Below are 24,536 nucleotides of genomic sequence, written 5' to 3' on the forward strand. Positions count from 1 at the left end.
TTCCTAAGCTTAAGGGATAGTGCCTTTGTAATGAAGATATAAAAAAAGAAAAAACTGTCCTTTATGCGTAATCATTGTTCTTGTATTGGTAAATTACAGATTTACTGTACAAAACTTCTCCCTTTAAATACATATCTGTATTTGCTTATATGTGCATAATATATATCTGGAAGAATAGACAACTATCAATAATAACTATCTATAGGGAAGAGAAAATTTCACCGCATACCCTTGTATATGCTTTTTAAAAAAACATGTGAACTTATAATCTACATAAAAAATTAAATTTAAAAATTATTAATAATGTGAATTTAGAGGAAAACAACCTTTAGATCACAAAGAGAGCTAGGGAGGACCCTGTGATTTAAGGGGTTCTCAAAAAGCCATCTTCCTCAATTATGTTTTTTCCCACTAGCCACCATGACTTAAATCCCCTGGTTAAAATGCAAATATTCTGAAGACAGTAAGTATACTATGCCATTATCCATTATCAAATTACTGAGGGTTAGTTTATCAAATTAGCATAATAAAGGAAAGTCACAAAGAGGTTGTATATAGGCTCCCTAATCACTGTCTCTTTTTCCTTTTTCCCCTCAAGTAACTAAATTAAGTTTGTTTTACTCAAAGAACTTTTGTATTTGTAAAAGAACTCATTTAGGAATTCTTGAAGTCCTACTCAAGCCAACTGACACCATGGATTGCTCTGTGAATATTTTACTGTCTCTATAAACATCTGGCATGCCACTAGTCTTCTTGATCAGTCCTGTCTACTCAGCCTGAGAGGGCAGGGACAGGGAGATTCTTGTTCATCTCTGAATCCTCCCCAACACTAAAAACACTGCCCTGCATTTCCAGAGACCAATTTCCCAAGATCTTGGTGACACCTATTGCAAGGCTCTGACCCTTCTCTAGGATGCTGGGGTTAAAATTTCAATTCAAAATGGAAGTAGGATAGTTAAGTTTGTTCTTGTCTCAAACAATAATCCATTTATTCAGGCAAAATTGATATCTCCTGAGAGCTTGCTATGTTCCTACTATGTGTCAGACACAGGGACTCAGCAGCTAACTAGGCAAAAAGTGATCTAATAAGATCACAATAGCAGATAAGTAGCAGATACTCAGGAAATGCCTATTAATTAGATTTGATAAGCCACTTGAACTCTTCTATCTGCCTGAACTTTGGAAAGTCTCTCATTAATGTTTTCTTCATAGAGCAGTGGACTTTGTTTCCCATATGCTACTATTCACTTTTGTGGACTTTCTTGTATCAGCCTTCTGATCATCATCAATTAATTGCTTACTTTTTTTGAATTTTTTGAATTTATGAACCATAAATCAAGAAATATCTAGTAAGTTACAATGTAAAAGAGAAAGTCCATAGACATAGTTTAGTTTTCTAAACTACTGATTCACTTTCATCATATTTCTCTTTCTGTTGCCTTGCTTAGATGATGTACTAGGGTCAAGTAACTGTGGCCAGTGAACCTGAGGCTCTTGAGCCAGATAAGTTAACTGGCCTGGCACAAGATGGAACATACTATGACAGCCTGCTCTGCAAAGCTGGACTAACAACACTTACCCCAGGAGCAGGCCAGCCCGGGCATTACAGCTCCAATCTGCTGGCCTGTAACAAAGTCCAAGTTTTTCTAAAGTGGAGCCCAGATAACAACTCTAAGACTTTCCTGACCTTACAGGAAAGCTTCCTTAGTACCTGTATATACTACTACATATTATTTCTATTTGAGTTGAAAATTATTTTTACTACCTTAATCAATAGTAATTCCCATCCCTCCCAAAATAAAAATTCACGCACATAGGAGATGCCCAGTAAATGCTAGTACTGGATTAAGAGGAGCGGAAAAGCATGAGAGAACAATTTTCTCTGTCATCATCCGCAAACACTCCTTGAGCTCTTGCTAGGTGTAAGGTAATGACAAAAGGTGTCAATCACGGGTGCTAATTACAGGGAGTTTTTAACCAATAGGTACACTGTGAAACAGGCAGAAGCATTTTAAACACTTCTAGACACAAAAACCCTTGTCACTTTTAGTTTGGGCTTCTTTGAGGTTGCTTATTTTAACCGTGTGTACATTTTTTTTCATTATAGAAGGAGACCAAGAAGGAAAAAAAGAGGAAGGAAGGATAAGCAACTAGAAGGATAGATCCCAGCCTCTGACCTGTAGGACTCATACTAGAAGAATCCAAAATGTGTAAGAACGAATGAGGATTCTTTTCTTCATGCTGAATCAAAATTTCTGTAGTAAAATAGTCACTGTATCATAAGAGACGCCATTTGGTTCACTACTAAACAGCCTCCCCCTCCACATATGTTAGATGACCTGTGTGGTCCAGCTCCTACCCCCACAGAACTGACATATTTTATACTACACCACATGCTTATGCTTCCATTCATAAAGAACAGAACATTAAAAAAAAAAACACTTAAATACAAATTAGAAATATAGCACAACTAGAAGAAGGGGTAAAATAACCAATGCAGCACAACTTAAGGCTTGAGTAAATAACACCAGTACTGTCAAAAAAACAAGATTTTATGTGAAGAATATGCATTTTAATCATAATATAAAGCTTTTCCCAATGCCCTTCTTTTCTCATTTAAGACTATTACACGAATCCAAGTTCCAAAGAATAACCAATAATCTACTTTCCTTAAATTTATGCTTCACTTCTATTAACTGAAATCTTCCAGTTGTATACATAAAGAATTACATATACTGCTTCGTTTTCTGTCACCTTTAAGATACTATTTTCTCAAATTCCTCTACTAAATCATCTTTCTCGATGTTAATCCAAGTTTTATCTACCCAGAGGTCTAAATGAGTTGGTGGTGGAGGGGGGCGGTTTGGGGAAATGTATTTTCCCGGAAATAGTGGTAACCCACAATATAAAACTTCTATGCCTTCAGAGGCAAAATGCAATACACTAGGTTTTGACCCTGACCTCATCATCTAAACTTCCTGCTCTCACCTACTAGGAACTCTTAATCATTTAACTCTTACTTTTTGTCTCATAAGCATTTATCACTATCTAAAAATATCGCCTTATTTATGGCCTGATCTCCCATAAGAATATAATCTCCAGGGAGTAGGGAGGGCTCTTATGTGTCTCACTGATTCAATCCCAGCTTCCAGAATAATACCTGGCTCATATAAAACACTTAATATGTACTGACTGAATTATAATTTCTTACAATACTCTAAAGAATTGGGACATTATTTATAAATCAATAAACCAGTTAGTAAAATCGGGATTCTTATTTTCTACCACTATAGAGAAAAATCAAGAGGAAAAATACACCTGCCCATCAACTCTTGCTAAATTAGATACGAAAAAAAGGACTGTTTCATGAAGGTTTTTAAAAGAAATAAACATTACTAATTTTTGAGACCACCGAGGAAAACAGAAGCTCCTTTTCCTTAATATACCGAATTTACAGAGTGAGGATGCCTGACTTCCTTACCTACAGCCATTATCTAAAGAGTACTTTCAGAAGAGACTGACTCAGGACAGGGTGATTTTGATGAAGAGCTTGATATTTACAAAACTATAAGCAGATCATAGTATAAGCAAATACAAAACCCAGAAGGCAATGTTCCCTCTAACAAATATTTTTATGAAGCTGAATCACTGCCATTTCCCTTAGCTTAAAGTGGCTCGGCACTTTCAGTTTAATGACAATATCGTTCAGCCAAGCAGTGAGTGCCAAGTTATGCTATCCATTGGTTAAGATTTCAAATTCATGTTTTTAAATGAAGTTCTTTTGATTGGACAGGGAATTTGAGAAACCCTGCCAAGATGGTATCTGCAAAACTACTGTGCTTATCCATCTAAATATATGTAAGAATAACTATGATGTAATGGACACTTTAAACTTTAAATATCAGTAATTTGTGTGGACATAACCCAGAGTATTCAATCTGGCCAAGGCTACTCTTTGCTGATCTGAACAGCTCTCTGTAGATCCTGAGACACTTGTTCCTGCTGGGGTCAGGCAACTCTTGGTCAGCAGGGTGTTAAACCAGGCAGCCGTCTCAGGAGGGAAAGGGACATCTGTTTCTGCCTTGGTGAGTCTATTTCTCTTGCAGTGGTGCAAGCTGTGTAACTGTCCCTAAAGTACTAACCTTCAGAGCAGCTCACCTTGCCTCCCAACACCAATGCTATTAGCAACACCACTAGCTCTGTGTCCCAGCAGCTAATGCCCAGCTTTTTGTTGAAAGCACTGATTCTACCAAGAACCAATTCTGAATGAATGAATGAATCTGGACTTTATTTCTCTATCCCCTAGAACAATGGTGTATTCATCTATCACTGGTTTGTGGAGTATGTTATTTCTTCACTTCCTTGTTTAGAGCCATTATCCTGTATCCTATTGGCTTATGAAATTTAAGTTATAATTCTCTTAGTAAACCCATGTTAAATAAATTACTGGCAGAAACAAATCTCAGACTCGGCATAATGTGCCCCAAACACACAAGCTAACAAGCTACATCAGAATCAAGTTTCACTTAGATAAGGTTATCAAAGGAAGCTGGGACGTTGATCAAGCAATGGTTTGGCACCGAAGAAGGGAAGAGCTCATTCCTGTCTTCCCTAATCACCGCCTGCTGTCCCCAACCCACTGGGAATACGGTTCCTTTTGTTGCAAACTGAAATTATACCTGACATCCCTTTTCGAAATCACAGAAACTAGCTGGGACTGCGCCACTCATCTACACAGTGCACCAGATTTGGGAGGAGAGGTATTGGCAGGATGAGAATTAAGCCAAGTCAGCCTCTCTGAACAAGTTTCCCCATCGGTAAAAGGTCATAAAGTTACCTCCCCCAGAGAACGGTTAGAAATACAATGACCGATGTAGGGCGCAGCGCGTGCGTACAGTGAGTGCCCCCGCCGCCAACTGCAGAGCAGCATCCAAGATTCTGAGTGATTATTCAGCTACCGAGGTTGTGCCTGGGGGTGGTTGTGGAGCAACTACACAGCCTCACAACGTGCATCTCGGCGAGCATCTCGCCAGCCCGGAGGAGCCCGGAGCCCGCTCGCAGCTACCCGCGGGGCCAACCAACCCCAGCCCGGTTCCTCTCCGGCAGCCGGGGCGGAGAGGACAAACCACGCCGCCGCCGCTGCCGCCACCCGGGGCTCTGAGACGGGCGGCGGGCACCGGAAGCGCGGAGGGCCGGGCGGAGGCCCCGGCGCGCGAGGCACTGGGGAGACCGGTACTTACCCCCGGCGGGCGGGCGGCCGCAGCCAGCCGTCTCCAGGCGGCGACGAAGTCGGGCGGAGGGGCTCGCCGGCTCCGGCAGACGAGGGAGAACAGGGTCCCCAGGAGGAAGGCGGCCGCGGCGCAGCCCAGGTACAGGCAGAGCCTGAGCAGGACGGTGCACGGCCCCGCGCCTCCGGTCGCCTGCCAGCAACCGGGCCCCAGCCAGGAGAGGCACACGGCGGCGAGTGCGGCCACGGCCACTGGCACTCGCCAGCTCCCGCCGCCAGGAGCCCCCGGCGCCGCCGCGTCTTCCCGGGGGTCCGGCCGGCGCTCGCCCGGGGCGCCGGAGTCAGGGCGGCCGCCGGCGGCTGCGGCCGGCGCGAGGTTGAGGCCGGCGCCGCTGCTGTCGGTGGCATCGGGGTGCATGCTGCCTCCTGAGCCGCTAAGCACAGGCACATTTCCTGCCCTGCTGTCCCCCGGCGCTGCCCTGGACGGTGGCCTCTCCGCGGCGCCTCCTCCCCTCGCCGCTCCCGCCGCCGCCGCTCCTGAGGCACGGGCGGTCGGCGCTCATGCCCTCGCCGGCGGCCCACCGAGGGAACGGCTCCAACAGACGCCGCGGAGCTCCTCTCGGCGAGCCCTCAGCGCCGCCACCCGGCGCCCGCCCCGCAGCCGTCCGGCCGGGCGCGCCCAGGTAGCCGGACCTTGTTGTGACTTAAGCTGGCGAAGCCTGAGGCGGAGCGGGGGCGGGGGCGGCCCCGAGGTGCCTGTCAGGCGGGGGGCGGAGAGCGACCGCGGCCCGCTGAGTGACAGGTGGGAGGTGCCCGGCCGCGCCCGGCCCCCACCGCCCACCCGCGGCGCGGGGGCGGGGTCGGACCGCCGCTGCCCCTCAAGGGAGGGGGCGCCACCAATCGCCAGGGTAACTGCTCGGGCCGGCGCTCCTGCTCCCCTCCCCGCAGGGTACCGTCCGCGATGGAAAATTTTGCGGCAGGTGTCAGAAGCGTTTGTAATTCTCCGGCTCAGGTGATCCCGTAATCCTCGCTCTCCGTTCTTCACGGCCAAGTAATCTCCCAAGCTTAGGGTTCCCCAAATTTCTGCTTTGTTTTCACCTGCGAGCATTCCTGATCCTCGCTTTTAATGCAGTTTCCCCCCCAACAACCTTCCTTTTTTTTTCCCTTCAGGGAAAGAATCCGACGAACGTGGAAGAGTAATGAAGCCTGCAATTGCTAGTTATGGAAAGGCCCCCAAAGTCGGCCTGGGGCCAGAGGGTGTGCACAGCTGCCATAAGCACTTTGGCTCCAAGTCCCTATGTTTTTGTTACAAGGAGTCAATAGAAGTGTTATTACCTACACGAGCGAAAGAGGTCCAAATAATTTCTAGAGTACGTTATTTTCCTAATTCTCCTATCACGATCCCATGCTTAACATACAGATGTTTACTGAAAGGATGCTAATATGCTAAATACTAGTAATTACTACTAAGAGCAGTAAAAGAAGCAGCTGTATCTTTGATAGATGAAAGAATTGTAAAGGAAATGATGGAACTCTGGAGAGATTAATGATTTGAAAGGACGGGTGATGGGGCCAATCGGGAATAGAAAGAAGAAGGGGAAGAAGTAAATAGACGAGAAAAACAGTGAGAAATAAAGGATGGGGGAGACAAAAGCGAAGTGTCAGAACTCTCTTCTCATAGCAATCCTGAAGAATTTCAACAGTTCAACTGCACTGTTGTTGTCCAATAAAATGCTCTATATCCTGCTTCCCAGGGAGCATAGTGAAGAAAAGCAAGCATTAAAATGTATTTTCAAATTACTGTGACTATACTGTTTTTCTATAAGGAATCGTCTGTCATTATTTCAACAAAGGAAAAATACAACATTCACAGGAAGTAAGATATTTGATGGATTTTTTTTATTTTTAATTTTTTTAATTGTTTTATGAAGAATAATTTACATACAATGAGCCGTGCAATTTGATTTTTACCTGCCAAATACTTTTGTTTGTTTCAAGTTTTTATTTAAATTCCAGTTATTTATTCTTTTGAAACAAAGTATTATCCAAGAGGTTATTATCCAAAAGAAGACATACTGGAAATATGGTGTGCCACAGTTATCTACTGTTGCATAACAAACTACCACCAAATAACAACCATTTCATTTGCTTATGATTTTGTGGGTCAGCAATTTGGACTGGGGTCAGTTGGGCAATTCTGCTCTTCTTGCCTGGGATCACTAATGAAACTATGGCCTCCTGGATGCACAGGCTGGGACTGTGTGATCTATGGACTCTCTGTTGAGATGGCTTGTCTCTGCTCCCTGTGTCCTTACCCTCCAAAAGGTCAGGTTGGCCTTTTTCTCAGGACAGTCTCAGGAATGCCACGTTTTTTTTAAGCTTTTGCTTAGGTTATATTTGCTAATGCTTAGCTTTGCTTTTGCTTAGGTTATATTTGCTAATGTCCCATTGGCCAAAGCAAATCATATGGCCCATCCAGTAATTAAGTGGGGAGGGGCCTACACATGGGCTTAAATAGGGGGAGTATAATTCATTGGTTGCATTAGTTTAACAACTTACCACCATTTGCTTTGAGGGAACACACTAATCAGTTTCTTGTGGATCATCTGGCTGGTCACCAAAATCAGTGGTATCCTGTGACCTAGCACTGTAAATATGTTAAAGTTCACATTTCTTGTTCTTGGAATTGATAGTTCCTCATAATCTAATCCTATTTACTTATAAAATGAACAAATGGACCTAGGGAAGATAGGCGGAAGGGAGACAGTATACAACTATGTTTCTCAGTAAAGAGTTTGGTGATTATATATATAGATGTATCATTTAGCTTTATTTTATTCTAATATTTTCAAGTTATGAAACAAAATGAAAAAAATTCTACAGTTACTTAAATTTAATATCCAGTATTATTGGGCAGCAGATTATTAAAAAAGAATATAAATTGTGTTTAATTATTAACTAATTTCTCCAAAATGCATGTGGGCAAAAAAATTTTTGAACTGATCTTGATACTTTTTCATGATATGTATTAAAAGTAGGCAGGACACAATATGGATTAAATATACTTACATAAATTAGGTAAAGATTTTTAATATTTTCAGATTAACACTATGTATTTAATATTATATAAAGCGTTTATATACTACCAAAAAGAAGCCAGTGTCTCTCATTTGTCATTTATTTGCTCTAGGAAAGAGAACATACCTACAGACAATAAAAATTAGTATTAGAGTATTAATTAGAGTATGAATAGGGGTTGCACAGAGTAGGCCGTTAATAAATATTTTTGAATGAATAAATGATATTCTTCCATGATACTATATTTAGAAATAAAAAAATAAAAGTAAAAAAACAACTCATATTTTAATGGAAACTTTTTAAAAAAAGATTTTATTTATTTGAGAGAGAGAGCAGGAGAGCACAAGTGGAGGGGAAGGGAAGGAGAGGGAGAAGCAGACGCCCTGCCGAGCCGGGAGACAGATGCTGGGCTAGATGCCAGGACCCTAGAATCATGACCCCAAAGGCAGACACCTAACTCACTGAGCCACCCAGGTATCCCTTAATGGAAACTTCAACTTTCGGAAATCCTGTTTAAAACATAAGTTCTTCACTATAACTCTACAAAGGACATTAGGTAAATTTTATAATCCCATTTTCCAGACTAGGAAACTGAGACTCGGTGAAATTAAATGACTTGCTCAAAATCACAGAGCTAGTAGGTGGTGGACCTAAATTATAAGATTCTCCTCCACGATGCCATCTTTCAAATAGCTAAAAGTAATGTCAAAGGACAAAACAAACTGCTTTCTATATTATACAAATAATGTCCTTACAAAACCAGTACAATAGCATTCATCCAGCTCTTCAATATATTGTGAACTTCTAGAAGGTAGTATGTGACTTCTATTTATTCTTTCATTCGCTACAAAAATATTAGCTAGGTGTTTTGTTAGAAAACAATGTAAAACATAGTCTCTGCAGACGCCTGGGTGGCTCAATTGGTTAAGCATCCCACTCGTGATTTCAGCTCAGGTTATGATCTCAGGGTTGTGGGATCGAGCCCCACATCAGGCTCCCTGCTTAGTGGGGTCTGCTGGAGATTCTCTCTCTCCCTCTGCTTCTGCCCCTCTCTCAAATAAATAAATCTTAAAAAAAAAAAAAATATATGGTCTCTGTCCCTGAAGAGCTCACATTCTAACTGGGTTTGGGGGAAAGCATAAAGCAATGTAATATATATTACTAAGGTATTACAAAGTTCTATGGTGGTGAGAAGAGAGCCAGTAATTCTGCTTTGTGGAAGTACAGGAAATTCAAATGTGAATCTAAGTCATTTTGCTTTCTCAATTTCCTCTTAGAGCACTTAGATATTTTGAAGGTACCCCCTTTAGAAACTTAAAAAATATGAAACTATATTTAATTTCAATTTGGTTGTAAACTTCAACTCCATAAAGACTTCATCCTTCAAAACTTAATTCCTAAATTTAAAAAAAAAACATTTCCTCATAAGAAAGTTTAGCATACATGAAAAAACCTCCAGCCATTATGCAAAAAGATCTTTTAATTGCTCTCTGCAGAAAGTCAAGCCCATATTCTGTTCCAAGAGGTTTACAATAAGTGAAAAACAATTTTTGAAAAGGGGCCAGGGGATATTATTTTCATCTTTTCTGGTAAGAGTCCAGATTTAATGAATATGGGGAAGAGCCTTTTTTCACTTATGAGTTAATGACCCTCTATGACCAGAATTATGAAGAGGCACAAAGCAATTAAAATCTCTGGCCTGAAGAAGCTTATTTACCATCTATTTCATTTGCTTATTGATTCATTCAATATAGACTACTGATGATGTGCTCTTTATAGGAAAAGAAAACCAGGCAAAAGGCAAAATTTTTACAAATTCGTAGTTCAGAAAAAGCCAAAATTAAAGCTTAAGATATAAGCCTTTTTTGCTATTTTTTAATCATAAAACATACACAAAAATTAATATTTTACCATCTTTAAGCATACAGTTCAGTGGCATTAGGTACATTCACACTGTTGTACATCCATCACCAGTATCCATCTCTAGATCATTCTTGTCAACCTGTAGTGAAATGCCGCACGCATTAAATAAGAACTCCCCCTCCCCTCTCCATGCCAACCCCCACTAGTCTCTTTTTTCTTCTTTTTAGATTTTATTTTTAAGCAATCTTCACACCCAATGTGGGGCTCAAATCCACAATTCCAAGATCAAGAATTGCATACTCCATCAACTGAACTAGTCAGGCCCCCCACTTCTAATTTCGGTTACTGTGACTTGCCTATTTTAGGTACCTCATATATGTGGGGTCATATTTGTCCCTTCATGCCTGGCTTATTTCGCTTAGCATAATGTTCTCAAGATTCATCCATGTTGTAGCATCTAGCGTAACTTCATTCCTGTTTACAGCTGAATAATATTCCTGCATGAATATACCACATTTAGCTTATCCATCTGTTGACAGACATTTGGGTTATTTCCAGCTTTTGGCTTTGGTGAATACTGCTACTGTGAACATGGGTGCACAAATATGTGTTTGAAACTCTGCTTTCAACTCCTCTGGGTACATACCCAAAGTGAAATCGCTGGGGCATATGGTAGCTCTGAGTTCAATTTATTGATCTCTGCCATGGTTTTCCACAATAGTCATACCATTTCACATTCCCATGAGCAATATACAAGGTTCCCAATCTCTCCACATTTTTGCCAATCCTTTTTATTTTTTCTCTTATTTTTATAATAGCCATCCTAATGTGTGTGAAGTGGGATCTCATGATTTGTTTGCATTTCCCTAACGATTAGTCATGTTGAACATCTTTTCATGTGCTTACTGGCCATTTGTATATATTCTTCAGAGAAATGTTTATTCAAACCCTTTGTATAACAAACTTTTGACCACAGAGTAGAAAATCATCCCTGGGAAATGGTGCCAGCAAAATTTCATCAGGCAGAATTAAGTGAAATCCTACTTTTTAATCTATAAAAAGAACAGGAGGATACTGTGTACTTGCTGGTAGTTATAACTCGAAAGTACAAAACGCATTGTAAAGAACAAAAATACAGTCAGTTCCTTAGTGACACTCCCTAGGATATGGATAACCCTTAGTTCCTCGCTTTCTTTGCACTTTCATGCAAAAACTGTTATTGACTACCCAATGTATTAGGTGTCTACTGCTGCTATAATAAATTACTACAAGTTTAGTGCTTTAAAATAACACAAATTTATTCTTTCTGTTCTAGAGGTCAGAAGTCTAAGATCATGGTATTTACAGGGTTTCATACCTCTAGGAGGCTTCAGGGGAGAACACCTTTTCTTCCTTTTGTCAACTTCCAGAGGTGCTTGCTCTCCCTGCTTCAAGGTCCCCATACATCACTCTGACCTCTTGCTGCTTTTTATTTAAAAAAAAAAATTTTTTTTTTAGTTTTATTGATATAACTTACATATAACAGCATGTAAGTCCAGGATGTACAGCTATGAAAGGAATACCACAATAAGTCTAGTTAACATCCACCACCTCACATAGTTACGTATTTATTCCCTTGAGATAAAAACTTTTTTTTTGGAGCAATAGAGAGAGAGAGAGGAGGGGCAGAGGAAGTAGGAAAACGAATGTTAAGCAGGCTCCACACTCAAGGGCCTTAAGACTCTTAAGCCTTGGGGCACCTGGGTGGCTCAGTGGGTTAAAGCCTCTGCCTTCAGCTTGGGTCATGATCCCAGGGTCCTGGGATGGAGCCCCACATCGGGCTCTCTGCTCAGCGGGGAGCCTGCTTCCTCCTCTCTCTCTGCCTGCCTCTCCACCTACTTGTGATCTCTTGTCTGTCAAATAAATAAATTAAAAAAAAAAAAAGACTCTTAAGCCTTAATAGCCTCACTCAGGGCTCTATCTCACCACCCTGAGGTCGTGACCTGAGACGAAATCAAGAGTTGGGGGCTTAACTGAGCCACCTCATCGCCCCTGAGAACTTCTTGCGTGATGAGAAATGTTTAAGATCTACTGTATTGACTTTCCAATACGCACTACAGTATTGTTAACTGAAGTCACGGTGCTCTACATTACAACCCCTTGCTTCTACAACCATCACTCCTACTAACGACTCCAAACTTCTTGACTCTCATTTTTGAGAAACCATATGATTACACCGAACGCCCCTGGATAATCTAGGTTGATTTTCCCATCTCAAGACCCTTAATCACACACACACACACACACACACACACACACACACAAAAGATCCTTAACCCCACTGCACCAAGTTCCTTTTGCCACGTGAAATGGCCTATTCACCGGTTCCAGGGATTGGGAAGGGTACTTATGTGGGGCACCATTACCCTATCACAACTACTATGTGCCTGGGAGTTCGAAGCCAAAAAATGATAGCTTTCAACATATTCCGCAGAGATCACTTTCTTCCTTTAACCACCCACCTCGTTGACCAGTAGTCAGAATGCGTTACCGGCTCTTGAATCGTAGAACCAACTAGTTCTTTGATCGGAGTTCTGCTGATAAAAAGAATCACAAAGTCACAGCTGTCCCCCTTTATTACTGCTCTTGTTTTGGTAAGGACTTATAAGATAATTGAAGCCACTTTCCCAACTAGCCGCTGTACCAACTAGGTCCACCGCATTGCCACTAGTAGCGGGGGTGGGGGTGGGGGCAGTAGCGGTAAGACCTTAACGGTGCGCTGGGCAACTAACGGCCTCCAAGCCTCATTTCTTCACGTGCGCCTTCCCACCCGGGAGTCGTGGGCCTGTCTTCCCCCTCCCTGTCACCCGCAGTGGGGCGCGGCATAGAGAGCCTCTCTAGGCCTCCGGCGGGCCCACCGCGCTCTATGACGCCCCCCCCCCCCCCGCGAGGGGCCACGAGGAGCCGCCGCGCCGCACGTTTGACCCCCGCCCAGTTCCCGCGGTACTCGCGGCGCTCCCTCTGCACCCCCCACTTTTCCCTTTCCGCTCTCTCTGCCTCCGGAAGCTCGAGCCATGCCGCTGGGAGCCGCGTGTGGGGAGTGCGTGCGCGCGCTAGCGCGTGCGCGCGACCCTAGAACGCCGCTGGCGGCGCGCGAGACGGCGGCGACGGCCGCAGCACCCAGGTAAGCGGCGCGCGAGCAACCCCTTCTTCCCCGCCCGCCTCCCTCGCCTCCGTTTGGGGGTCCGTTTCCTGTCTCCGGAGCCCAGGCAGCGGCGAGTCCTCAAGGTCGGTGTGAGGAATCCAGCGCGGGAGGATAGGAAAGGCGGCCTGGCCGGGACCCCCACCCCTTTGCTCCGTGGGCGCTGCTGCCCAACCAGCCTCTCCAGTGGTGGGTGTAACCACAACAAAGGCTTCCGAGCCCGCGGCCGGAGGGTCCTTGGGGCCCGCACCTCAGCCGGCCCCTGTGGGAACCGCCCGGCCTACCCCCAGGGTGCGTTCGGGGATGGCCCGGGGGCCGGGTCGGCCCTGAGTCAGGAAGTGGGGGTAACTGGGAGCCGGGTTCGGGTCGGCGCCGCCCACCTCTGAAGACTTGACTCTGAACTCGGGAGCCTGAGGGCGGCCTCTCAGTTATCTTCTGCTGCCCTGGCGGGGGCGGGGAAGGGGGTGGTCAGGAAGAGGTGGTGAACGGACCCTTGACTCAAGTCCTGGAAAACGGATTTTTACTTAGGGCCGGGATTTTCATACCCAGTCGGTTACCTTATTAGGAGCGTATTATACACCTAATTACAGAAATAATGTGATGTCACAGTAACGACATGACAGTTTGAAAAATGTCAGATTCTTATTTGGTATTTGTATCTTATTTGTATCTTAAAAAGCATTAGTATCTGTTGCTGGCTCTGTGGGAGTTATACAGATGGTAAGTGTCCAAGTGACGCCCCGGCAGCTTTTGACAAATAGAGGTTTTCACTGAGCCCCAGAAGAGTTATTAAATGAATTATCATTTCATTTTTATCCTTTCCCAATATGTTGTAAAGAGAATCGTGACAGTCATAAGTCCACATTTTCATTTTCCAATGTTAATTGAATCTCACTAACTTTGAAATAAATGTTATGGGAAGGATTGCCTAGTGGGTGGGATGGTTGGATAATTTTTTCCATAAATTCAGTTAAATCACCGCAGTGCTTAAATCCTTACAATAACCCTATCTGTTGGGTATTATGCCTGAAAAGTCTCCCAGGTGTTACGCGCCACCTCTCATAAACTGTGAGCACTTGGTAAGGTGGGTCCCTAACAACCGTTGAGGGTTACATCAACCATGTAAATACAGATCAGAGGATAGTTAATTCTGGTGTGTGTGGTGGGGGTATCGGTGTTGGAGTGGAACGGTTGTGGAAAACTGTCAAGGGAACTAGCTCAGGGAAAAGCAGTGAATTTTCTGCTTACATAGCAGAAAATCTTAAGCCTCCTAGCTCCAAACTCCCATCAGATAAACATTCTTTGAATGTCTAATGTTAGAGATCCCAGTTTAGTAAGGAGATAAGGCACAAAACTGTTAGCTATGAAAAACGGATTTCAAAGAACTATCTAATCATTTGGATTACAAATATTTGTTAGGATTTAGACCTAGTTGATAAAATGTTATGGTTGGGAAAATCATGTCCTCCTAATGCATGAATTCCCTCTGTAGCATCACAAGTGGACATTGAGCTTTTGCTCCAAAATCTATCTAGTGACTCATGGCTCATAATCCTAGAAAGTAGCCCATTCCATTTTGAGCAATTCTGATGTTGATTTAAGAAAAGGTTTCTTTAAAAAAAAAAAAAAAAAAAAGAACAAGTTTTGTTTTTTCTTTTTTTAATTTTATTAAGAACAGGTTTCTTACAGATTACATCCGTTGATGGAAGTTCTACATCTATAACTACAAATAACAGCTCTAAAATCTTTTTTCATATCACAGTCCTTTAACAGCATACCCTTTCTCTTAACCATTACTTTTACTAACTATGAATCCCTTGTTCTATAAAACATTGATCATGACTTAGATTCTGGACTCTTCACCATAGCACTGAGAGCTAACTGCTTTATTCAAGAAGTAGTTTGACCAAGCAGAATGTAATGCAGGTTACCCCAAGATTGCATATTGCTATCCTGGGATGACTTAAGAGCATTTTAATGTTTTGATTTCTCAGTCATGCTTTTGCCACTTGGTAAGCTCCAAGTCTTTTTTCAGTGAACGTTCTTTGAACTTGGGCGCCTCAGTGCACCTGCCCTCCTCACCTTCCCTCATTCTGTGTCTGTGCTATTATTGTGTTATTATTTGGCAGTTTCAGAGTATACCTCCCCATTAGGTTTTTGGCTTATTCATTTTCCTCTGCTTGTTTCAATACAGCATAACCAGTAAGACGGCTGACTCTCTGGACTCAAATCCTGACTCTACTGCTTTCTAGCCACATGGTCTTTGAACATGTCAGTTAACCTCTGTGCTTCAGTTTCCTTGTCATTACCAGTATTAAATGGTCAGTGAAAGTAATCAGTGGCAAATGATCAATGAAAGAGTGCTTAGAATAGTGCTTGGCACGTCATAAAATCTCTGTGAGTGATAGCTTTTTTTCCCACTTATCCATTTGAATCCTTAATTTCAACTGTCTATCTCAGTTTTTTTTTAATTCACAAATTTGATAAAGCTTGAAGTCATAAGAGGCATACTTGACACTTATCAATTTAAATTATTAAAGCCATTTGAATTGCTAGGCCTTAGTCTCTTCATACCTAATGTAAGGTGGTAAAATTTTTTCCTTTCAGGGCTGTTGGGAAGCTCTAAGGGTATGGAAGGGTATTAGCTCTCACTTGAATTATTTTGCCATGCACCTTCATAGGGAACTTTACTTAGGTCTTACCCAAGATTATCAGGGATCGCAAAATTGACTTGATATGCCAAACACATAAAGAGGAGGCATGTTGGAAACATTTCAAATTTAGTGACTTCCACAATTGTCACTCCTTGTCAGAAATACCTTTGTAATTCACTACCGTCTTTGGACAGGCGGTTTGGTCACAAGCTCAGATTGGGATAGAGAGGGTCATAAGTTAAAGTTCTGAATTCTTGTTACCTAGGTTAACACTTTTTAATTTACTCAAGGCTACCACTGGTTTAGTTTGTGGTTCCCATGAGGTTTGTTCCAGTTTACTTTGTTAATGGAAAATTGCTACATAGCAAATAAATTCCAGCAAAATGTGTGGCAATCACATGTGTATCTAATTTTAACTGTACAGATCCTCTTTTTCTGCACAGAACTGTTCCTAAAACCGTATTGCTAAATAGATCCCGTTTTCCTTTAAAAGTCCCCTTGATGAGAAGATCTTGTTATCTTGCAGTTTATTATTAGATAAATCATAGATATCATAGCAATGTATTTTAAAGATTTTTTTTAAAAAACCCATATCTTAGTTAAGGACCTTATTTTGAAGTAGAATAAACAGTGATTAATAACATGATCTTTAAACTTTGCCTGCCTGCCTGCGAATCCTGGCTTTGCCACTTACCAAGCTGTGTGACTCTGGGCAAGTTCTTGCTCTGCTTCATTTTTCTCATTGGTAAATGGGAATGATAAAAACCTCTTAACCTTAAATATGTTTTAGCTCTTAGTTGTACTAGAATAGTAATACTAATACCAAAGAGAGTTATGTTAGTAATTTTGTGTATTTCCTGAAAAACAAGTTTTTCTGAGGCATGATAGAATGATTTGGTGATTTGTTTTTGAAAGGGTTTTGCTTTTTTTTTTTAAGATTTTGTTTATTTATTTGACAGAGATCACAAGTAGGCAGAGAGGCAGGCGGAGAGAGAGGAGGAAGCAGGCTCCCTGGTGAGCAGGGAGCCCAATGTGGGGCTCGATCCCAGGACCCTGGGATCATGACCCAAGCCGAAGGCAGAGGCTTTAACCCACTGAACCACCCAGGCACCCTGAAAGAGTTGTTTTTTAAACTAAACTAGGGAAATTTATGCTCCAGGCAATTCCATAAAACCATTTGTTTTTAAATTTTGAAGAAACTTAAAAAAACAATTTTTTTTAAGATTTTATTTATTTGACAGAAATCACAAGTAGACGGAGAGGCAGGCAAAGAGAGAGAGAGGGAAGCAGGCTCCCTGCTGAGCAGAGAGCCCGATGCGGGACTCGATCCCAGGACCCTGAGATCATGACCTGAGCCGAAGGCAGCGGCTTAACTCACTGAGCCACCCAGGTGCCCCATAAAAACAAATTTTTTAAAAGATTTTATTTATTTGACAGGGAGAGCACAAGCAGGGGGAGCAGCAGGCAGAGGCAGAGGGAGAAGCAGGCTCCCTGCTGAGCAGAGAGCCCAATGCAGGACTCGATCCCAGAACCCTGGCATCATGACCTGAGCGGAAGGCAGCCACCTAACCAACTGAGCTACCCAGGCATCCCAAAATACAATTTTTTTTTTTTTTTTTTTGAGAGAGCACGGGGAGGCAGGGGTGGAGGGAAGGGCAGAGTGAGCAGGACAGAGCTAATCTTAAGCAGGCTTCATGCTCTGTCTCATAACTCTGGGATCATGGATCTCACCACCCTGAGATCCTGACCTGAGCAGAAATTGAGAGTCAGACGCTTAACCAGACTGAGCCACCCAGGCAACACCCCCCCTCAAATTTTTTAAATCACAAAGGTATTTTTAACCATGTAATAAAGTGAGAAAGAAAAAAAAATTTGCCTGTAACCCTTTTTTATTCCATCCCTTGGTATTTTGGATCAAAGAGTTAATTACCTTACAAAAGAGGGTAACTTTTGGGAATTTAATGGCAAAATAATGTAAGAGCTGGCCAGCCTGCAGTGGCTGTTTTGATTTATTGGTTTCCTTTTTGAACTCAGATGAGCAGAGTTGGATTGACAATGATCAGTCATACTCTTTTTTTATTTTTATTTTTATAATTTTAAAATTAAGTAGGCACTATGCCCAACTTGGGGCTCCAGCTCGCAACCCAGAGTCATATGCTCAAATTGCGGAGCCAGCCAGGTGCCCCTCAGTCATACTCTTTGTGATGTGGCGACCCATGATCCCAGGCCTATGCCAGGTTCTTTATTTTTACCTTCTATGGGCTGCTTCACCCTCATTCCTCCTCTTCCCTCACAGCCTCATACTCTTAGCTGTTTAATAGCTAAGAACTGGTCCTTCCAGCCCATGCTATGTAATTTTGTTCCCATGAGGAATTCAGTATCATGTGTGTTTTAAGTTTTATATAATTGTTCATTTAATTCTCTTTAGTAAATATTATTTTTGTAGATCTTAGCTCATCCTTTTTGACTGACATATAGTATGTCATATACAATATTTTGCTTATTCATTTTCCTCTTATTAGACTTTGCGTTTTTCCTAACTCATTGCTGTTACAAACAGTAGTGCTGTGATGAACATCCTTTACATGTGCCCAGAAATACAGTTCGTAGGTGGCAAAACCAAGTTTGTGTCTGACTCTGTTCATTCTTTTTCATTGCGCAGACTCCCAGTCTACTTAATTTATTGCAGGGACACTATATAAAAACAGTAATGGAAATATTAAAAATGTAGTGAGATAGTTGGTTTTCTTCAAACAGGTCAACTTAATTTTGCTCTTTTCCCCCCTGGTTTTTATTTAAATGCGTAAATTGTATTATTAATCCGGTATGGATAAACAGTTTTGTATTGTGCATTTTTCATGCTGATATATCACCTAAATCAGGGGTCCACAAACTTTTTCAGTAAAGGGTCAGTTGATAAATATTTTAGGCTTTGTGATAAATATATTGTAGTCTATGTCACAGCTGCTAAACTCTACAGGTATAGTGTGATAGCTGTCAGAGACAATATCTAAACCTGTGGCTGTGTTCCAGTAAAACTTTATTTACAGAAACAGATGGCAGGTCAGATTTGGCTCATGCACAGTAGCCTGCTGACCCCTGATGTAAATAATTTTTTTAATGGAGTCATAGTATTTTTCCATTTAAGTTTTTTCAGTACAGGTAATACTATAATGCATACCATTCTTTCTTTTTAGTACTATATTCTTAGGATGAATTTCCGAAGTGAAGGTACTGATTTAAAAGGCTGATAGGTTTTTTATGGCTCTGAAAATTAATAGCCAAATGCCAAGGAGATAAGTTTCAGTTTTTATAAATTAAAAGAGTAGACTTTAATTTGACATCTAAAACCTATTAAATATCTTTGAGGGTTTGTGGAGAAGGCATCCTTCTGTTGATAGAGTTTTGAAACTTATGAGGGCATTGATCTGTGCTATGGGAAATAATATTTCTTGTATTTATTGTTTAGGTATAAGTTATCTGATTTTTCTTTAAACTTTTAAGATCTACTTACATATCTTTTCTCAATTTAAATATAATAATGTGTTAGAATTTTAAAACTCACTTGTACTAACTATAAGAGACTCTTAATCTCACGGAAACAAACTGAGGGCTGCTGGGGATTGGAGGGGATAGGGATAGGGTGGCTGGGTTATGGACATTGTGGGGAATATTAGAGTATTAGTGCTATGGTGAGTGCTGTGAAATGTGTAAGCCTGCACAGACCTGTACCTCTGGGGCAAATAATATATGTTAATAAATAAAATAAAACTCACTAGTACTTTGATTAATCTTCACTTAGCTTGATTTTCCCTGAACATTCTATACCATTTGCAGACTGGTAAATTTAATTTATATGAACAGCACAATTACAATTTTAGTATATTTGATTTTCTCAAGTACCTTGGACATCTGACCAGGGATACTTATATATCTAATAAAGGAAGTCTAACTAAGCACTTAGACATTTTTAATAAATCTGGTAAGTTATTAAATTAAATAAGCATCTAAAAGTTGATTTGAATAGTTAAGTTTTTATGTTTATTATGTCAGAATCTCTTAAATTCTTCAAAACCTTTAAGGCAGAGTAAGTTACCCAATAATGATAAGATGTATTACCACACATACCTCTCATCTGTCTTATTAACCTTTTGCATTAGTACTGATAGTTTGAGTTTGGTTGATTTTTAAATCATGTTTGTACTTGTTTTATAGGTTGCAGGATCACTTAAGCAATAAAAGGCTCCAGAGTATCATGGTTGATTGAGAATACAGATTACATGTTTTTTTAATTGTCGTAGAATTAATCATAATTTGAGTATACTGAGTGCACAATTGGATTTTTGGCTGTATATTATTAGAAATTTATATGTACCTTTCCTTTAATGTACCTCATATTATTTGCCCTTTTGAATATCATTACGATTTTGAATATCATATAATAGCTTTCCATGGAAGTCCTTTTTTATTTTTAAGAGTATTTTGTGTGTTTTGTTTTCCAGTACTAAATTTTCCAACTTGGACAGTGGAAACCCCTCCTTTTTTTTTTTTTTTTTAAAGATTTTATTTATTTATTTGACAGAGAGATCACAAGTAGACAGAGAGGCAGGCAGAGAGGCAGGCAGGGAAGCAAGCTCCCCGCTGAGCAGGGAGCCCGATGCGGGCCTTGATCCCAGGACCCTGAGATCATGACCTGAGCCGAAGGCAGCGGCTTAACCCACTGAGCCACCCAGGCGCCCTGGAAACCCCTTTAAACTAGAGCCTTTGTTGTATTATCACGGTATCAGGCATATTTGAATACTGTACCTTCTGATAGCAGTAAGATCTTCTAGGCCCTTGTTTTTCTTTACCTCCAGAAATAGAATTAACTGCCTTCCAAGTCATTACAGTTTTTTGACTTATGGGTTTTTTTTTTGTTTGGGGTTGTGTGTGTGTTTGTTTTTGTTTTTGTTTTTTAAGTGGAGAATAGTATTAGAGGTCAAATTCTAAATTCAAGATGGCTTAGCTGATTTGGGGGAGGTTTAACACCATCCCTTCTTATTCTAAACTCTAATTGTACTTATAGAAGGCAGATTTTCCTTAGGGTTCACCTAGGTGTATGGCTATTTACTGAGGTATATGTTTGTGATAAGCTTGCCTTGAGTACTCTTGTGAACTAAACTTAAGTTTCACATCACTGGTACAATTTATTGTTACCCTTGTGCCTGATTATCACTTACTGAGTTACTTTTTTTTTTTTTGGTGGCTCTATTTTTTTGTCATTTCTCTGTAATCAAACTTCTCAGTTTGGGATATGTAATTACTATAAAAAGTGAAAAGTACTGGGAAATTATTCTTTAGTTTGATGGTAACACTGGCCTCTTTTTCAGATATATTTTTACCACCATGGATCGGTTTATAGATGTATCAGAAGGTGAAGTGGACCATTCCTTCTTTGACAGTGACTTTGAAGAAGCAAAGAAATGTGAAAGTAACACAGTTTTTGGCAAGCAAAATGATGACCCTGAAGAGAGAATAGATAAAGATACGGAAAATTCGAAATTTGGAATACAAAAAAAGGAAAATGAAAAAAAGGAGGAAATTCCTCCAGAAGAACACCCTGTAGAAAATGATAATATGCAAACCAGAAATTCTTTATCATTGACCACTCCAAGATCAAAAAAATTGTGGGATGCTACAACAGGGCATAAAGTACACTTGCCCACTCCAAGGAGAATTCCTAAAATTATAAAAGAAGGTGAGGATGATTATTATACAGATGGAGAGGAAAGCAGTGATGATGGGAAAAGACATGTCAGGTCCAAGTCAGCTAAATCATCTAATAACTTTAAAAAAAACATAAGTAAAAAGTATTCCAAAAATAATTCCTCTTCCTCCTCTTCCTCTCTGTCTTCCTCATCTTCAAGTTCAGGCACAGATTGTTCAGATGCAGGGTCCGATAACTGTATTTCTGATTCATCGCCATCATTAAAGAAACGTCTATGCGGTGTAACCCACTTATCACCAAAACAGAAATATAAACCAGGAATGAAATCAGCAGGAATACAGCCTTCAAGTACTAAACCAAAAGTCAATGACTACCCTGAGGAATCGGAAGATACTGTGACAGATGTCACTCCACTGTCAACTCCAGACATCAGCCCTGTTCAGTCTTTTGAACTGGGAGCATCAAATGATCAAAAAGTAAAAGTTAAAAGGCAGGAAAACGTGAGTCAAGAAGTTTATGGAAATGTTGAAGATTTAAAAAATAATTCAAAATCTTTGAAATCAACCAAAAAAGGGCAAGAAAAACATGGGCCTGATCTCACTTCAAAATCTTCAGTGTTAGATTCCAATTCAGACCACAGATACAAACAAAAAGCCTTACATGACACAATGGATCTCAATCATCTTTTGAAAGGTAATTTTCTTTTTAAAAGCTATAAATGTTGGACAAATAGTAAACTTCATGGTATATTGAGCTTAAATAGCAAATACTGTGATTTGCACTGATTTTTCTAAAATAGATATGTTTTATTGTTTGGGATAATTGATGTAATAACTTTACCAAATATCCTACTTTACCTTAAAAATACTTGGAATATCATTAGTTATAATATTGAAAAGCTAATGAATGAGGACTAGTAACTACTACCCTAATTTTGTTTAGTTTCTTACAAAGTCATAAAGTTTGGAGGGACCATATAGACAACAGAAATGAGAGAAGTGGAGACAGATGTTTTTCACATTTGAGAGATATGGGCATGAGATAGATTTCACTTTCTTCTTTAAGAAAGGCAACAGTACTAAAATTAAAATAAGCTGACCTGTTGTCTTCATATCAGAGAAAGTGGCAAGAAATGCTACCAAATGAAATTTTGGAATAAACTGTAGGGAACTATTCAGACTTTAAAGGTTAAAGAGGGGGGCGCCTGGGTGGCTCAGTGGGTTAAAGCCTCTGCCTTCGGCTCAGGTCATGATCCCAGGGTCCTGGGATCGAGCCCCGCATCGGGCTCTCTGCTCTGCAGGGAGCCTGCTTCCTTCTCTCTCTCTGCCTGCCTCTCTGCCTACTTGTGATCTTTGTCTAATAAATAAATAAAATCTTTAAAAAAAAAAAAAAAAGGTTAAAGAGGATTACTTGAAAACTAATTACCAAGTTGATGAAATAGCATAATTCAGGTGGCAGTTCCTTTAAGATACAAATTTTTTGAAGTATTATTGACACAGTAGTCTATTGGCTTCAGGTATATATCACAGTGATTCAGTACTTTTATAAATTATGAGATGATACCCATGATAAGTCTAGTTACCATCTGTCACTGTGCAAAATTATTACAATATTGTTGACCATATTCCTTATACTGTATATTACATCCCTGTGACTTATTTTATAACTGGAAGTTTGTACCTCTTAATTCCCCTCACCTCTTTTGTCCCCCGCAGCCCCTAACCCTTCCTCTCCTCTGGTAAGCAACAGTTTGTTTCCTATATCTGAGTCTGTTTAGTATTGTTCTTTTGTTTGGGTTTTGAGATTCCACATACAAGTGAAAGACAAACGGTGTATTTGTCTTCATCTTATTTCACTTAGCATCATACCCTCTAGGTCCGTGGCACCACAAATGGCAAGATATCTTTCTTATCACTGAGTAATAATTGCATTATATGTATATATCACATCTTTATCCATTCATTTGGCTATGGATACTTCGGTTGCTTCCATATCTTGACTATGGTTAATGATGCTGCAGTGAACATAGGGTGTGCATGTCTCTTCAAATTGGTGTTTTCATTTTCTTTTGATAAATACCCAAAAGTAGATTGCTGGATCATATGGCCTTTCTGGTTTTAATTTTTTGAGGAACTTCTATTGTGTTTTCTGTAGCTGCTGCGCCATGTACATTCCCAACAGTGTAAGAGGGTTCCCTTTTCTCTGCATCCTCAGCAACGCCTGTTGTTTTTGTATTGTTGATTTTAGCCATTCTGACAGGTGTGAGGTGGCACCTTATTGCGGTTTTGGTTTGCATTTCCCTGAGGATTAGTTATGATGAGCATCTTTTTCGGTACCTGTCTGCTGTCGTAGGCCATCCTGTCATCTTTGGAAAGATGGCTATTCAGGTCTCTGCCCTTTTTTTAAAAATTAAAGTGTAATTAATACACACTGTTAAAGTTTCAGGTGTACAGTGTAATGATTGAACAATTCTGTATAGTTCTCGGTGCCCATCGTGACAAGTGTACTGTGAATTTCCTTTCCTTATTTCACCATCCACTCACCCACCTCATCTCTGATAACCACTAGTTTATTCTCTGTATTTGTCTGTTTTTTTGTCTCTTTTTTTCTTTGTTTGTTTTGTTTCTGAAATTCCACATATGAGTGAAGTCATATGGTGCTTGTCTTTCTCTGACTGATTTCTCAGTATTATACCCTCTGGGTCCACCCATGTTGCAAATGAAAAGATCTCATTCTTTTTTATTGCTGAGTAATAGTGCATTGTACATATATACCACATTTTCTTTATCCATTCATATATGTATGAACACTTGGGTTGCTTCCTTA

At 40.7% G+C, this 24,536-nt stretch overlaps 3 protein-coding genes across 7 annotated transcripts in view; 2 read left to right on the forward strand and 1 right to left on the reverse strand.

The window, feature by feature from the left end:
- SNX25 (sorting nexin 25) overlaps window positions 1–5,675 on the reverse strand; it is a 120,888-nt gene extending 115,213 nt beyond the window's left edge. Inside the window, exon 1 of one of the 2 annotated variants that reach the window (XM_032329224.1) lies at window positions 5,241–5,675. In XM_032329224.1, coding sequence (XP_032185115.1) covers window positions 5,241–5,645 — 405 coding nt within the window. In that variant the 5' untranslated portion in view covers window positions 5,646–5,675. Of the gene's footprint in view, window positions 1–4,837; window positions 5,006–5,240 lie in introns of those variants that run through there. The other variant, XM_032329225.1, reaches the window with a different exon arrangement.
- Window positions 5,281–7,085, forward strand: LOC116581918 (translation initiation factor IF-2-like). Of its 2 annotated transcripts, none has more exons than XR_004282302.1 (2): window positions 5,281–5,369; window positions 6,398–7,085. XR_004282302.1 is itself a non-coding variant. In XM_032329250.1 (2 exons), the coding sequence occupies exons 1-2, from the start codon at window positions 5,644–5,646 to the stop codon at window positions 6,444–6,446; spliced, it is 645 nt and encodes a 214-aa protein (XP_032185141.1). In that variant the 5' UTR covers window positions 5,616–5,643; the 3' UTR covers window positions 6,447–7,081. The 2 variants fall into 2 exon arrangements, 1 of the variants encoding a protein (XP_032185141.1); XM_032329250.1 differs by lacking the exon at window positions 5,281–5,369 and adding an exon at window positions 5,616–6,239 and having other exon boundaries at window positions 6,398–7,081.
- Window positions 7,086–13,249: 6,164 nt separating this feature from the next.
- The window catches only part of CFAP97 (cilia and flagella associated protein 97), a 35,660-nt gene continuing 24,373 nt past the window's right edge, over window positions 13,250–24,536 (forward strand). Inside the window, exons 1-2 of one of the 3 annotated variants that reach the window (XM_032328880.1) lie at window positions 13,250–13,331; window positions 21,373–22,403. In XM_032328880.1, the coding sequence (XP_032184771.1) occupies window positions 21,389–22,403 (1,015 nt within the window). In that variant the 5' untranslated portion in view covers window positions 13,250–13,331; window positions 21,373–21,388. The other 2 variants (XM_032328881.1, XM_032328882.1) reach the window with 2 other exon arrangements.

Source organism: Mustela erminea, chromosome 21 (genome assembly GCF_009829155.1).
Source record: "Mustela erminea isolate mMusErm1 chromosome 21, mMusErm1.Pri, whole genome shotgun sequence".
NCBI classification, from domain to species: Eukaryota; Metazoa; Chordata; class Mammalia; order Carnivora; family Mustelidae; genus Mustela; species Mustela erminea.

Bases quoted from the DNA above. Each gene is read 5' to 3' on its own strand.
- LOC116581918 (XM_032329250.1), top strand. From the start codon at position 5,644: ATGCTGCCTCCTGAGCCGCTAAGCACAGGCACATTTCCTGCCCTGCTG. The intron at 6,240-6,397 runs GTGATCCCGTAA...TTTTCCCTTCAG, and splicing joins TTTGTAATTCTCCGGCTCAG to GGAAAGAATCCGACGAACGT.